This window comes from Berghia stephanieae, chromosome 3 (assembly GCF_034508935.2).
Source record: "Berghia stephanieae isolate SIO BIC M18660-M18661 chromosome 3, UCSD_Bste_1.3, whole genome shotgun sequence".
NCBI classification, from domain to species: domain Eukaryota; kingdom Metazoa; phylum Mollusca; class Gastropoda; order Nudibranchia; family Aeolidiidae; genus Berghia; species Berghia stephanieae.
The window spans coordinates 90,231,346-90,248,401 of NC_088362.1; the positions used below are offsets into that span (position 1 = coordinate 90,231,346).

The 17,056-nt window shown below is 35.4% G+C and overlaps 1 protein-coding gene across 4 annotated transcripts in view; it reads right to left on the minus strand.

Moving 5' to 3' along the window:
- Positions 1–3,860: 3,860 nt before the first annotated feature.
- LOC144968793 (frizzled-4-like) overlaps positions 3,861–17,056 on the minus strand; it is a 48,874-nt gene continuing 35,678 nt past the window's right edge. For 2 of the 4 annotated variants that reach the window (XM_078907479.1, XM_078907477.1), the window contains 2 exons: positions 14,896–14,974; positions 3,861–4,911 (listed from right to left, as the gene is read on the minus strand). In XM_078907479.1, the coding sequence (XP_078763605.1) occupies positions 14,950–14,974 (25 nt within the window). In that variant the 3' untranslated portion in view covers positions 3,861–4,911; positions 14,896–14,949. The remainder of the gene's footprint in view (positions 4,912–14,895; positions 14,975–17,056) is intronic. The other 2 variants (XM_078907478.1, XM_078907476.1) reach the window with 2 other exon arrangements.

Here is a 17,056-nt window from a genome sequence, read left to right on the forward strand (position 1 = left end):
CATCCACGATTTCCGCAAAATAATAGATCCAAAACAGCTAGGACATGATAGAAAGAAGCATCTGAGACTATTGTGGAGGTGCAAATTGATCACGCTCGATTATGAAACTAGACTTATGGATATCATTGCCTTTTCATGAACATGTTTATTATGCTCTACTGCAGCATAAGCTTCAGACAATAACCATATCAAAGCAAAGGGATATATTGTATATGAACCGCATTAATCCATTCACGTTCTACGCGTTTTACAAAACTCTTTTCTATAAGTATAGGATCCAGACATCCATCTTGCTGACAGTTCTACGAGATGACTGAAAATAAATATTTACTTTATTCATTTCATTCATCCATTCATTCATTAATTAAACCGTATCTATTGAGTTGTTTATTTTTGCTACTAAACGTTGTTTGCCCTTGACCAAAACAACATGGCTGAATGGTAAGTTGGTATATCATCATCCTCATATTATGATTTCATTTTGTATTTCTTTATTTCAAATATTTCAAAATTTAACATTATTAATCTATTTAATTAATCCATTTAGTTATCTATCTACTTATTCTGTTTGTTTGTTTTTAAGGGTTTAACGGCGCTTGCAACACATTAAGGTCATATCAGCGCCAGTAAAAGGGAAGAAAATGAAGTCGGATAATTTGCAATCCTATTTCAAATCTTAAAGTTTAAATCTTAGTGATAACAACATTACAGTCATGGCCAAAATGACAACAACAAAAAAAATCCACCGTTTAATAATTTTTTTTAAAAGACAGTTCCAACTGGTCTAATTATAACAATATCTAAAATTGAGACACTAATATGTACAAATTTACAATATATAAATACCCGTTTATTTGAATTTCAATTTCCTTAAATGTGGTAAATGAGCTAATGGCCAAGGTACACTTAACTTGGCATATTATTGTCTTATTTATAATGTGTCAATGAGTAAGGGTCTAAGTCTAAGCCCTTAACCATAGGATTTGAGTTTACTGTAACCTGTTAAAATAATAATTTCTCAGATTATTTATCAAAATATAACTTCAGACATAGCCCATTTCACAAAGAGAGCAGGCATACCAATGTGATTTAAGCTTCAAAACCAAGTCACATTGCTGTGGCTGATCTCTAGTTGAAAACGGTTACGTTTGTGGCAATACATAAATGTCCTTTTGGAGATATAAACAGGAAAAAAATTGAAATTATGCTTCCTGAAAACGAACCAACTATAAAAGACCCCAAAGGCCAAACCAAACTGGGCAAATGCAGGCCTTACTCCGTAAACATTTTTAAAAATCTATCAAACATGTTAACACGTGTTCACCTACTGGGATAAAAGGAGGCCGAAATTATTGCAATTGGCCTTGTATACTCTTTAACCAGTTAACTGTCATACTCTGGAAAAACATATATTAAAAAATTTGGCCAGAAAACTTGACCTTTAAATATCAATCGATTTAAATGACTCTCATTTTGGCAAAAACTCTCAAACCTGATACATCGCAAGGTCCCAGGTTTGAGAGTTTTTGGCAAGATGGAAGTCATTTAAATCGATCGATATTTGAAGGACGAGTTTTCTGGTCAAATGTTTAAATCCCTGTCTTTCCAGAGTATGAGAGTTAACTGGTTATGGGTCAGACCAATCAGCCACTAGACTCAGTGACCTGACAATTATCATCGATACATGTAGTACTAAACGTTCTATCAACATTTCAATGTCAAATACAATATTTACAAGATACGCCTCTGATAAGCATTGAGCATTCATAACTCGTTCACTAAATATTGGTACAATGACATTGTACTCCCCCCCCCCTCTCTCTCTCTCTCTCTTCTCTCTCTCTCTCTCTCTCTCTCTCTCTCTCTCTCTCTCTCTCTCTCTCTCTCTCACACACACACACACACACGCGCGCGCAAACACAAGATCACAAGCAGAGGTACCCATTGAATTTATCAAAACTGTGTGTTCGTTACCCTTTATTCATATCACTTAATATGTTGAAAAATACAAAAAAACAGTAAGTGTTATACAAATTACACCATATTGACGCGAGTTCATAACATAACATTGTGTACGTTTTCATTCCTAAACTGAATGCAACATCAACAATTTTAGTGCTCAACAATGATACTACTACTGTAAAACAAATTGAATGTCAACAAGACAGTTGAGAAAGAGAAGTAGAAGAAACAATAAAAGAGACAAAGCAATTGGTATAGTGACTTTCCTCACCATTAAAAGAGGTTGTATTAAAAACAAACTACACATACAGCACGACAACTGACTGTCATACATAGCACTGTTTCATGAATTGGTTTGTTACATCTGTTTTGTTCTTGTTCATCTTTTTTGTCGTATTTAGCCTTAGACATTTTAAAATCAAACTACTTAAATTTAAAGAAGAAGATCTGTGTTTTAATTTGTAAAAGAATACCTAAATATCTAACACGTTAAAGTTTGATCAAAATGCATTCGCTTTTACCTTTATATCTATTAAATTAAATTAATTTATCATTTTATTAATTCACATTGATTCATTGTTTTACTCTCTGTTTAAATCTTTGACTATAACGACAAAATCCTAAAGCAACTGTCCGGCTAGATTTTTCGCATACTCCACATCTCACAAGATTTTAAAAAGACCCGAAAGACAAACATTCTATACATTTATCTATATCTTTAATAAATAGATAAAACAATATGACTATAACTGGAGCTCTCAAGTAGATCAATTTCATTCAGTTTTAAATTCTTTTTATAAAGACTAAGCGGGTAATTAAAAATTGAACCTATCAAATTATGATGAAAAATAATTAGCAGTAATTTTTAAAAAATCATGATGGACAGCATTTAATTTGATAACTAGTTTAATACACGGAAATGAACTCATCTATGATAAAGTGCATACGAAATGAGACAATAAATGTCAGTATCAAGCTATATATTCCTCATAAGAGTGGATCAGTTTGCATGACTGAACTTTTCACCTGTTCTGTTTATGATCGCAATAAATAAGATTATAATTAATTGGATAACAGTGGTAGCATCAATTAATACACGTGGCATGAAATAGACGCCAGAAAATCTGCACAAAAATGACTGCCAACATGTTAAAGTCAATAACTAAAAGTCTTGTTTGTTGTTTAAAGTATTTTACGGCACTTGTGACACTACTAAGTAATTTCAGCACCAGTAAAGAGGAAGAAGATAGGATAATTGAAAAATTATAGATCTACAGTACAAAGTACTCAAGAAAAAGTAAGACAAAAGAGAATGATCCAAATTGGGAACAGAATGAGATTCCAAGAGCAATCTATCGAGGTACCTTTCTCAGAATGAGATTCCAAGAGCAATCTATCGAGGTACCTTTCTCAGAATGAGATTCCAAGAGCAATCTATCGAGGTACCTTTCTCAGAATGAGATTCCAAGAGCAATCTATCGAGGTACCTTTCTCAGAATGAGATTCCAAGAGCAATCTATCGAGGTACCTTTCTCAGAATGAGATTCCAAGAGCAATCTATCGATGTGCCTTTCTGATAATGCTTAGAAGTCCCATCCAGACATAAGGATAGGATCCCACTAAGAGTAATAAACTTAAATGTCCAGAAAATATGATATTCAAAAAAGAAAAAAAACAAAACTATAACACTATAATATAGAGAGGTGATTTTCAAGGAAACAAACCATCATCTCCTCCCAAAATATTCATTTGACTATATCCCTCTCAGCTAAGGAATCCGGCTAAGGCTGGGCAAAACCAAGTTTACTGTCCAGGACAAGGATTGAAAGTAACTGGATAAGGAAAACAGAAAATAGAAGGGGGGGGGGGGGGGGGGGGGGGGGGGGGGGGGGGGGGGGAGAGAAGCAAAAAAGACCTCCCAAGAACATAATGTGAAATCAAAAGTCCCTATCCCAAAATGAAAAACTCTGGATTTTGTGACAAACTAGAGATCTTGTTTTTTAATGCTTTGATGCTATCAAAGCTAATACTGTGTCGTATGCCATATCAAAACCTGGCTCTGGTAAAATGGTGAAAATCTAATTAAAATTTACGTATTATTTGAAGCCTCTATTAATTAAAGTCAATATTTAACCAACTGGTCAGCATGAAATACTTTGTCTTTTTGAGTTCGTTTTGGCAGCAAATCTACCGATGGCGGAAGTGTAGATCGACATCGTGGGAATAACATTTCTTACACTTTTGGGTCATACAAAAAAAAAATAAATAAATAAATAAAAAATCAACAACAAAAAAACAAGTTCATAAGAGAAAGTACAGTTATTCTAATTCATAGTTTATGATGGTATTACCGCGTGGGTATTGTTCCAAACTGTGTCACGAGCAATGCATTCAAATCCTATTACACAGGCTATATGGGACATATTACATCATTTGATCTGTTTTATTCTTAAAGTAACTCAGTTGGTGGAGAGGGGAAATAGATATAAGAGTGAAATAATGCCATTTAATTAGGAAACTACTTCTTATATATTTCTGCCTCCTTTGTAATCCATGAATTTCGAAACACTTTGGGTTGAGCTTCTGCCTCGTTCTTGTGATACAATACTGTATCTTGATATACCATGTTCATCGTGTCACAACATAATATAGTAATAAACCAATTCTTGAATTTTGGCTCAAAGAAATCCGAACAAGAATATTTAAGCATGAATTCCACGATCTGCATAGTGTCCTTTTGCTTTGATTGTCATTGAAATATTTCCAGTACAAATAAGTAAAGGAAATTTTAATTACAGATGCTTTTTATTTAAAGGCTTTTCATATCATCGTCTCCAAAACTCTGTATTTTATATTGGGATCATAGTTTGTTCACAGCACATCCAGGATCCAATTGATAGTAGAGCATCGACTGCTTTAAAAAGCTGGAGGATTTTCATGAAGATCTATCTGAGGGAAAAAGCAAAACAGAAAGAGACAAATATTAGAGATATAATTGTGAAATGTATATATGTAGTCGTTGTTCACAAACCATTATCATTATCCACTGTCCACATCTTCCCCATCAATTTTCAACCCCATATTAGATCAGATAAAGTGAGAAGCTTACAGCCTGAGTGGATGTCGGTGAGGCATGAACGATATTTTTGAACATAAAAAATGTTCGGCTTTTATGTTTTAAAAAAATAATCTTATAATAATGAGTCATTTACAGTATTTGCGGTTTCACATCAAAATATTTTCAAATGAGAGGGAAATTTCACCCTTTCCATGTAGCAAAAAGATTGCATCATTTTTTACTTGGAGGATGGCCCGGGTTGAAAAGCAAATCAATACTTTCCATGAATGACACTCCTGTCATGCACTAGAAAGACAGATGTGGAAATACTGAAAGCTATTCATGAGTAACATTTCCACAAACAATCAAAATTAGATACCAGCGCTAGGCTCAAAATAAAGTTGGAACTTTAGCTGTTGCGCGTTTACAATATGTAAACAAGAATATTCGATTTCCCGCACTTTATATCAAGTACACAGCTCTAGTCGCACAAAATTTTAAAAAAATGGAAATGAATAATGCATAATGGCATGTGTGCACATATGTAAACATGTGTCCTCTTGAGTGCTCTCTTGCCCCCCCCCCCCCCCCCGACTCCCCCTCTCCCGTACACAAACACACACACACACACACACTCACACATTCGCACACAGTAATACACAATAATGGTGCACAATAAATAATCATATAAAGACATTTGTGCGTAAATCAAATCCCCCCCCCCCCCCCCCACTCCTTCCAATCTGCTATTGACAATGTAAGACTCAATTCAGTAATAACTGCCAATAACTATAATATGATTATCATTGACGGGGAAAGGACTAAGTATATCATACGGCAGCAACGGTAGCAGTAAGGCTATGTGGTAAGTAAATTAAAAGCAAATGGTAATGATAATGGGTGTGTGGTAGTTTTCTTTACCGAGGTGTGGATCGATGCGTGGAACGCTATTGTGGGACAATGTATAAAAAGTTGCTATTGAAAGCCTTAAGAGGCGTCCACACCGTAAGGCAGAGTCATGGTGAATTTTTTTTTTATTTTTTTTTTTTTGTACGTGGAATCTATGATGACGTTCTGGTTAAATCATTTATAAGTTAGCCTAGTAAGAAAGTGTGGCTGAGATTATATAAATCATAATGGAAATATTGGAAAGAAAGGGGGGGGGGGGATCCTAGAGTCACTCGACATTACACAGGCAGAAACCCATCAAGCAAAGAAAACTTGCATACAACAGTCATATAAGAAGGCATGAAACCATTCAAAAGAAGATACTTTTGGGGTAGAGGCAGAAAGACGAAAAGCTGGCAGCAAAATATTGAAGAGGTAGCATCAATGGAAATCGACGAATGTTGCGAAATCGCCCTCGATAGAGATATTATAGATGGAAAATCATGGCATCCAACAGAAGGAGCCCAGATGATGATGATGATGATGATGTTGTTTTCATGTCATTGATAATCCGTTATTTTTCAGTTATATTTACAAACTAAAAATAGATAAATGGATTAATAAAGTAAAATTTAAAATAAAACGCAATATAATCTACACGACATTGTCATATTTTTTATCCAAAGAAGACTCATAAACCTAGTAATCGGACTAAAATATATTACCAAAGATGGTTAATGTTGATTCCCCCCCCCCCCCCCCCCCCCCCCCCCGACTTCCTCCCACTAGTGCCAACTGAAACGTCCAAGTTGCAAATAGAAGAGTGCTGTGTATCTTAAGTTGTTTCAAGATTATTTTTATGACTTCTTTTGGTCTATTAATAAATGGATTAGCAAGAAACATAATAATAATAATAATAATAATAATAATAATAATAATAATAATAATAATAATAAAATAATAATAATAATAATAATAATAGCAACACAATAACAATAATAATAATAATAATAATAATAATAATAATAATAATAATAATAATAATAATAATAATAATAATAATAATAATAGACTCATCAACTAAATATAGTACTTGTACTTGTAGTGGGCGCTATTTAGACTTTCAATTTTAAGAACTGTCACCGATACTTGCATGAAGCAATGAGAGTATTATTGTATTGCGTACTTTAATGAGTAAACGAAAAATAGATAGCATTGTGATAGATACCTATCTATCTACGATCATTGGTTATAAATGAATATTATGCGAACACCCAGTTAGAGGCTTTCCTTCGCTGATCCTCAGCATGTGCCGAGTATGAAGTGAAAACTAGCGTTTTACACACATGCACGCATGCACACAAGGCTGTGGCTGTATGACAGGACTCTATCGAGCGGGACGTTTTAAGGTGTGAGGGGCCCAAACACGACATAATTTTTGATCAATGGGAGATCGATAGGCACTAATCGATCCGATCTCTGTTGTTATTGTGGTGGTGGTGGTGGTTATAGCGGCGGTGATCGTTGTAACATGTAAATGTAGCACTGTGCTATTCGAGACCATTGCCTTTCTCCCTGTCGCTGTTGAATCGACAGATTGACAGAGCACCCAATATTGTTGCTGTTGATGTTGGAGTGCTGATTCAGCCCTGTTCATGTTGCTGCATCCCATAATATTATAATAATATACAAGTATAATATTATTCGATGTTATGAAGGGGGAGACCGTTGGCAATAAACACAACATCTGCTGCCTTGTGTAATGTCAGGCTGAATTAACGACGCCATTGTTGTGATTATCCTTGTTTTTGTTGTTTTGATAATGAGGACGATGGTTATGATGGATGATGATGATGATGATGATGATGATGATGATGATGATGATGGTGGTGGTGGTGGTGGTGGTGGTGGTGGTGATGGTAACATGTTGTTATTCTGGTTGTTGCTGTGACGGTGGTTACTTTCTTGTTGATGCTGATACTGACAAGCATTATGGTGGAGATAAATGATGATGATGATGATGGTGATGATGATGATGATGATGATGATGATGATGATGATTACAATAATGTTAGGCAACAAAGAAGGATGTCAATGGCAACAGAACGTCCGAACAATTTAACTTTCTTTATCTAAGGCATTTGCAACATTTTTTTTTGTAAACTACAGAATTGAATGAATGCCATGAAAGATTTCAAACCATTTGAGATTCATCTGAATAGAATGTAAAAATAGTATCATATTTCACGAAAAACACAGGAAAAAATGATGGCCTGGTATATCATTATTATTATTATTATTATTATTATTATTATTATTTATTATATATTATTTATTATTATTAATATTACTATTATTATTATTATTATTATTATTATTATTATTATTATTATTATTATTATTATTATTATTATTATTATTATTATTATTATTATACTCCGGTATAAAGATTATGGTAATGCATTTAATGATTACCATGCAATAAACTACGCATTAATGCCGGCAATAAACCATTAAGTTATGATTATGGCCAATGAAGAGTAGCATTAAGAATTTAAACCTACACCTGGCACATCAGCGACGACAGGTAAGCCTAGGCGACACGTGAAGGCTTGACCATTAGTCCAGACATCCACACGGGGACATTTTGAAATGATGGATTTTTATGTTTCATACAACTGACATCATTACAGTCGGCTGCGTTTAAATGCGGACCTAAATATGTCTCATTTACATAAAAATATATGCAGTGCAAAGAGTACAAACACATACCGCATTACAATTAAATTAAAAAAAAAAAGAAAGACTAACTTTGAAAGAAAAGAAAGGAAAAACACCAATTCAAAATTTTACAAAATAAAAAATATAAAAACCAAAACAGACCACAAATCCTCTCCTTCCTCCCCCCCCCCCCCCCCCCCCAAAAAAAAAAATAAAATTAATTAATTAATTAATAAAAAATAACTACCCAACAACGACCAAAAAAAATAATCCAAAACATACACACACACCCAAATAAAATAAACCCAACCCCAAACAAGATAAATTTTGGGTAAAAAACAAAACAAAGGTCAACTAATCCATAAATGCATAATTTGAGCTAGATAGAGAGAGAGGGAGAGGGAGAGAGAGAGAGAGAGAGAGAGAGAGAGAGAGAGAGAGAGAGAGAGAGAGAGTAGCAATGACTATCCCGCACAAATCTTTGGGCCTCTTTTTCGCTTACGAAGTGCCCGAATTCGCGTCAAAATATGGGACGAAGCCGTTTCGTATATGCTATTTTAAAAAATTAATTACGACGCTGTTTATTGCTGAATATGACTGAAAGTTGGCCACCGTTAGAAAAAAGGTCATTTTAGATTATGTCAAGCGACAAAACTCGTGCGATTACCAGAAGACCGTTAAAAATAGATTTTTACTCTTTGGAGTAAAATATTTCTAAAACTACCGGGCGTGGAGGTTTTGTCGCTGACAAGGTAATACATGAACATTTCTTCTTTTTGGTTGTAAAATTTCATATGAATATGACGAGTACTTTTCCCGTATTTTACAAAACACCATCCTAATTTGCTCTTCAAGTTTCACACTTATTACGCAAGATACAACCAAAGGTCGAAAAAAAATGCCGAAAAAGCGTCCCATATTTTCGCGTTATTTTCCTCTTTGCGGGTCATCCAAATAAATGACACATTTGAAACTGCATAACTTGTTTATTTATGAATGGATTTTCAAAATTCAAAAACATTTTTACTCAGTGGAGATAGGGCTTTGATTTTAGACAAAAATCTTCCTCAAAAAGAGAAAAAAACATATTTCATAGTCATTGCTAGAGAGAGAGAGAGAGAGAGAGAGAGAGAGAGAGAGAGAGAGAGAGAGAGAGAGAGAGAGAGAGAGGAGAGGAGAGGGGGGGGGGGGGGGAGGGGAGGGGGAGGGGAGTTTCGATGGAGTAATGTTTTAAAAACTCCATAAACTGAAATTTCCGGCATACCCAAAGGCCACTAAGAGCCATCCTCGTCCATCTGAGCCGCGACATTACAAAATATCAAGACTTATTTGCCTCAATAGACCTTATTTGGACTAAGACATTTACCTCATCACCTGCATGAAAACTGTTTCTCTCCCCCCCCCCCCCCCCCCCAACACACACACACACACACACACACACACACACACACACACACACACACACACGCCGTTTGCCATTAAGCAGACATTAAACGGAAAATTTTGTCATTAACCAACAGCGATATTGCTGTAATCACAGAATTATTAAGCCATCAACTTCCCCTCTTCTTTTGCTTTAAAAATTATTTTCAGACGACGATGTATTGGCCTATTCCATAAACTGAACAGGGATTTTTATCATCTGGCAGGAAGCAGAAACCACTCGAGTGAGAAAGGTGAACAACTGTATCAGCAACACGTGTGTTGTAACTACTGGAAAACCATTTTGGTGGCGCTTCTAAATGTAAACTGAGCAAGGCAATAGACACCTCACTCATTCCTAGTTCAGTTTGGAAATGTTTTCACCTCTCCCCCCCCTCTCTCCTCTCTCTCTCTCTCTCTCTCTCTCTCTCTCTCTCTCTCTCTCTTCCGCCAGTAAGTAAGCCCGACCATATACTCATTATTCCATCCTTCGAAAGAGAAAAGTAGACAAGAAAGAATGATTGTCTGTATTCACGAATTGGTAGACCTGGTAGAGGTGATGTGTACAAATCACATATGAAGATACAGTAGCTCTATCTAAAATTCTAACAAAGCAGACGGACAGCAAAACAGAATTTGTTACTCTTAGACTGGATATTTTCTTCCTTTTTTTTTTTAATACTCCAAAGATGATTTACCACTTATGTGTTTGGAGCATGGAGGGGGGAAGGGGGGGGGGGGGGGGATACAGAAAGAATGAGAAATAAAGAGGGGAAAATGGGAGAAATAAAAAAGAATAAGGGGAAGGTGGGGGTGGGGAAGAATAGAGGGAGTGAGTGAAAGAAGTTAGTACATCTAACAAATTTACATCAATTATACTAATAGGGTCAAGATCACGTAACAGCGGAATATAGAACGCTTTAAAGGTATTTTCCAAGATATGGAAAAATTCAAATAAGTTTTGAAATAACTTTTCATATAGGTACGTCCTACTTTCAAAGGTACGTGTGTGAATATTTTGCACTGTTGAAACTCTATTTTAGATATTTCATTTTTGTTGACAAACCCTTTTGAAAAAATAAATATTAAAAGAAAAAAAATCATTAAAAAAAAACAAAAAAAAAAAAAAAACAAAAAAAAACAAAAAAAAAAAAAAAAAACCCCAGTAAAGGCGAGTTCTTAAAAGTAAAACATCCAACCGGAACACAAATGAAGCGCGTTTTGAAAAGATGCATAGTACTCAACGGTACTTATATCATGGAACTCGACCATTGTGTACTGGACCACTTTCTACCTTATATCGTAATGGGGACAACGCTTGTAATAATAATGTTGATAATTAATATAACACCTAATGATGCGTGGATCTACATGATCGTAAAACCAGATAGCTGGTATGGCATAAAGGAAATTGGAAAGAGGCACATGATGATGATAAAATCACGTGGAAAAGCAGCAAGTAAGAAAATATTAAATGGCTACCAATTATTATAGCATTCCATTATTAAGTAGGCGAGTATAATTCTCCAAGAGAATAACAACACCCCTGCATAAGTAATGGGACTGGTTAATAAGGTAAGGAAAGGAAGCGAGGGGGGGGGGGAGGGAGAGAGAGAGAGAGAGAGAGAGAGAGAGAGAGAGAGAGAGAGAGAGAGAGAGAGAGAGAGAGAGAGAGAGAGAGAGAGAGAGAGAGAGAGAGAGAGAGAGAGAGTGAAATAGGGAAATAAGAAATCAATAAAATCGATATCTCAACCACTCCCGCGTAATGCATTAATTTGATTAATTCGATGATCGCTAACGGAAGACCAGACAGCGCATGAACGATGTGCCCCAACCCCTCTATACCCCCCCCCCCCACCCCCACCCACACCGCCTCCCAGGTTCTAACAAACTTCCAAAAGCTTGACTCTATACCATACAACGAATCAATGGCTGACCAGACAACATATTGAGGACCCATGGGATTGAAAGCCATGTTCATGACACATCATACATATTTCATTATCATTATATCGTTATACTATTATTAAGAATATCAATATCAAATCATGCATGACAATTGGTTGGCAATAAATAAGCCTGTCTCTGTGGACTTTGTGCTGTCCATTCGGATTCTTTTTCTTTTTCTATTTTCCTTTTTTAAAAATATTTTTTACATGAATGTCGATAAAGTCTGATGTGTATGCTTGTGTGTTTGAGAGAGAGATAGATAGATAGAGAGAGAGAGAGAGAGAGAGAGAGAGAGAGAGAGAGAGAGTAGAAAGAGAGAGAGACACACACACGCACAGACAGTAGATAGAGAGAGAGATAGAGAAGAAGAAAGAGAGAGAGAGAGAGAAAGAGAGAGAGAGAGAAAAGAGAGAGACAAAGACAGTAGAAGAGAGAGACACACACACACACACGCACAGACAGTAGATAGAGAGAGAAAGAGAGAAAGAAAGAAAGAGAGAGAGAGAGAGAGAGAGAGAGAGAGAGAGAGAGGGAGGGAGGGGATTTTGATGATAACATTGTGTTTTAAACCACAAAAAGGCATCACTTGGAAAGATAATTATTATGTTATTTCTCCAGACCACTTTTATCATGTGAACAATCGGTCTATAGATGTCGAAAATGGGGTTAGCAGTTGCCAAAAATGTCAATAAATCCCTACTCAAATTGGTGGTTATAAAAACTGCCTTGGCTTGGTGTTACTATAATTTTCTCGAAAAAATCGCATGTGACAAGACTGTATAAAAAAGAGCTATCATTAAGGGTTAGAATGACTAGAACATCACAAGTAGTAACAATAACTAAAAACACGTAGTCTTGCTTCAAACAAGATCACATTTCCAACTAGATAGCTCCCACCTCCAAAACCTGGTTAATAACATTTTAACCAGTTAACTGTCGCACATATTTCAAAATGTGGCCAGAAAACTCGTCCTTCAAATGTCAATCGATTTAAATTACCCTCATCTTGGCAAAAACTCTCAAACCTGGGACTTCGTTTTTCTGGCCAAATTTTCAAATACGTGCTTTTCCAGAGTGCGGCAGTTAACTCTCTCTCTCTCTCTCTCCCTCTCTCTCTCTCTCTCTCTCTCTCTCTCTCTCTCTCTCTCTCTCTCTAATGTGTGGTTAACTGGTTAAACCTTTCCCATACGGATCTAGATTCTGTGGAAACAACACCAATACCAAACACCAAATACCAGGGGATAATGCTGTAGAGACGAAGTTAACCCATTACCTTCTAAGAGTAGTAAGCCAAAGGTGAACCCAATGTTTAACTGGATTAGGACAATTACCCCTGCTGCCCGCTACCCATTTCCCAAGCTCCCTTCCTCTACATTCACATACTATCATTTCATACTTATACGAAGGTTATCAGTTACACTGCTATTATATATTTTCTTTTCTTTTGTTGCTGTTGTTGTTGTTGCTCATGTTGTTGTTGTTGATGATGATGGTGATGTTTTGTTTGTTTTTTTCTCTTTTTTGTTACGGTTGCTGTTTTCTTCATACTATTAACAGTGACAATATTCCATTTATTTTGACAGAGATCATCATATTTCTCCTTGTAAAGACTATACAAATATATTATCACATGTGTGAATTTAAGATAATTTTCTTCATTTCACAAATTTATCTTTACAGCCAATCAGTAGCATCAATTATTACTCAATTTCAAACAGAAAACAGAACTAACCATTTCATAACAAAGCGACTGGGTTACCAAAGTCATTCAAAAACTATGCAGCTTAAATCGTCAAACTAAGCAATCTCAATAAATTTACGCTGTAATCTTCCTCAACTACTTTTATCAAACCGTAATCTATGACATTTGAGTGATGAAACATCCAACCACTTATGTAAGATATAACAATGGCAGTATATTGTGAACTCTACATTGTAATACCAAAATAAATCATTGTCTTGCACTATAGATCCACGGGATAATGAAATAATTAGGAAGAGGACAGCGGATTTGGACATAAGTATATCTGATAATTTGGTTGACAAAATTTGGTTATCAGCAAAAGCCGTGCAAGTACTTGTAATGCAAAGTGGCTCTCATTAATTTGGAGTAGGCATGTCGCCAGTATGAAATGTCATGTGGATGGAAGAGTTCAATACTTATGCATGAGAGAAAGAAAAACAAAAAAAACCACGCCAGTAAAGCAGAAAAAAAAACAAACAAAACAAACAGCAAAAACAAATTGAAAAGCTGTGTACGTTCCTCATCATTAAGTCAAAATGATAAAGATAGAGGAGATGAAAAGCATATTGAATATTTGTCAAAGAGTATAACAGTTGGAAATATCCGAAATGGCAAAACAAGAGAAAAACGACTTAACAAAACGAGAGATTTATTTTGCTTTCTTTCTTCCTTGGGAGTTTTTGGGTAAAGGCAACGGGACGCAACATTAGAGCTATGACGAAAACCAAGTCTCAACATTGAAACTGCTAACCCCCCCCCCCCAAAAAAAAAAAACAAAAAAACAAAACAAAAACAAAAAAAAAAAAAAAAAAAAAAAAAAAAACAAACAAAAACAAAAAAAAATAACAAAAAACAAACAAACAAAAAAAAAAAAAAACAAAGAAAGAAAAACAAAGAATAACAGATTACGAGAGAATACTTTGAATTCAATTTTAAAGAAATATATATATATATATATATATATATATATATATATATATATATATATATATATATATATATATATATATATATAAATTATAAAACAAAAACTAAATAAAAAAACCAAAAAAAAAAAAAAAAAAAATAAACAACAAAAACAAAAAACAAAACCAAACAAATTGACTACGAAAAAAAACGATGTTTTGACAATGAAATTTGAATTGTCTACCTTCAGAAGATTTATTATTTTTAGGTCAATGACATCCATATGCCAAGAATATATTCAATAACGCCGTCCAGCAAAAGTCCTGAATTTAGAAGAAAAAAAAAACAAAAACGTCATAATAACTTCCAGTGAACAGGAATTAAACCTCTAATTAAATACAGTAAACAGATGTTAGTGTTTTTCTTTTGTGTCGAGTGCTATCTTTACCTTTTACGACTTACTTTGCTCTCTTGGCCGACATTCATATATCGAACGCCCCCCCCCCCCCCCCCCCCCCTTTTCCCTAGTTGCTCAACCGATCGTTATATTAGTGCTGTTTGTTATTTAGGGTCAGAAGTAAATAAGAGGGGGGATGGGAGAGTGGTCTATATATAAAAGACAAAAGAATTATTATCTCGTCATTAAAAACAAACAAACAAACAAACAAAACAAACACACACATAAGAAAGATAAATAGTAAGAAATATAAATAAAATACTACATTTACAGGAGGAGGAGGAGGAGGAGGAGGAGGAGGAGAAGAAGAAGAAGAAGAAGAAGAAGAAGAAGAAGAAGAAGAAGAAGAACGGAAATAGCTTATTTTCTATAAAAGTTGTTCATCAAGCAATCCGTACCCCATCCGTCGTTCCTTGCCAACAAACAGCAGCATAGCAGACTTTACATTCATCAGAAGCTAGCTGCTCATTTAAAACATATTATTCTTTCTTCTGTGAACGTTCACGTTTTCTTTCTATCTCTCTCCTTCCTCTCCCCCATCAAAGCTTGTTAAACTCCCATTCCCCTTAGCCTTACAGGCGTTGTCCGCAATCTACTCAAGCTTTTAAAAAACGAAAGATAGAAAAGAGCAGAAACTCATTTTCAAACCAAAACACAACAAGAGAGCACTTGGAATCCATAGATAAGATTAACATAAACGAAAATACAGAAGCGACTTTGGCTCATCTTTGCCGTGTCTCTGTCTTACTGTTATTTTACTTGCCCGTGATAAAACACTACGCGCTATTATTTTCTAACTATTATTTTCTAACGAAACCTTTATTCACTAAAATATTTTATCTTTTTTTATGGGTAACGATGATTTATCTTACCTTCAACCCGTTTGTCAACATACTTGTGTATAATAGGTCGTGTTAACAACACTGAATCGCACAGAATCGGGCAGAGGTACCTTGGGTATTAGTTAAGTCACGAGATGGATTATCTTCAATAACTTCTTGATTTAAAAAAAATGCTGATGCAATGCAACTGCCGTGCACTTAACATTTCATCTATACAATAACAATCTAGGGAGCTACAATCTATACTCAAATGCATATTCAAGACTTTAACACAATCCCTATACCTAGCAGCTCTCCCAAGAGGGCTCAAATTTGTCATTAATCAAACGGGCAAAGAGATCGAAAAGTGACGTAACTAAGAAGAAACTATAGCATGAAGTCAATCGACATGTAATATCAAACTTGCATTCACCCATCACGGTCCCTAAACTCCAATTAACGTACGTATCTCTAGCGAAACGAATCAAGCAAATTTTCACATGGGAGCGATTGAATTGTTATTGTTGCAGACGCCCCCCCCCCCCCCCCCCCCCACCTCTTCCCAATGTAACTTTCTAATTTTATTGCTTATGAAATTTGTGGTGAAATGAAAGGGTGTGTGCGTGTGTGTGTGTGTGTGTGTGTGTGTGTGTGTGTGTGTGTGTGTGTGTAACTGGGTATTGAATATCCTGATTAGTGTTAATTGACCTGAAGCTTAATATTACTCACACTGCATTTCACATCCAAAAACGTCGACAGAAAGTATATACAGCAATTCAAGCTAGACAGTTGATAACGATCATGGTGACTTTAACGAGTTAACTGCCGGACTCTGGAAAGACACAAATTTAAACATTTGGCCAGAAAACTCGTCCTTCATATATAAATCCGATTTGAATGACCCTCATCTGAGCAAAAACTTGTGAGGTCCTAGGTTTGAGGGTTTTGAGGGCCATCTAAATCGATCGATATTTGAAGGACGAGTCTCTGGCCAAATCTTTAAATACGTGACTTTCCGGAGAACGGCAGTTAACTGGTTAGTGGTGAAAACGAAGAAGACAGTGAGCATGATCGCGGTAATGTTCCAAACGACCATGATAAAAATAGAATACGACTACCGTATCTAT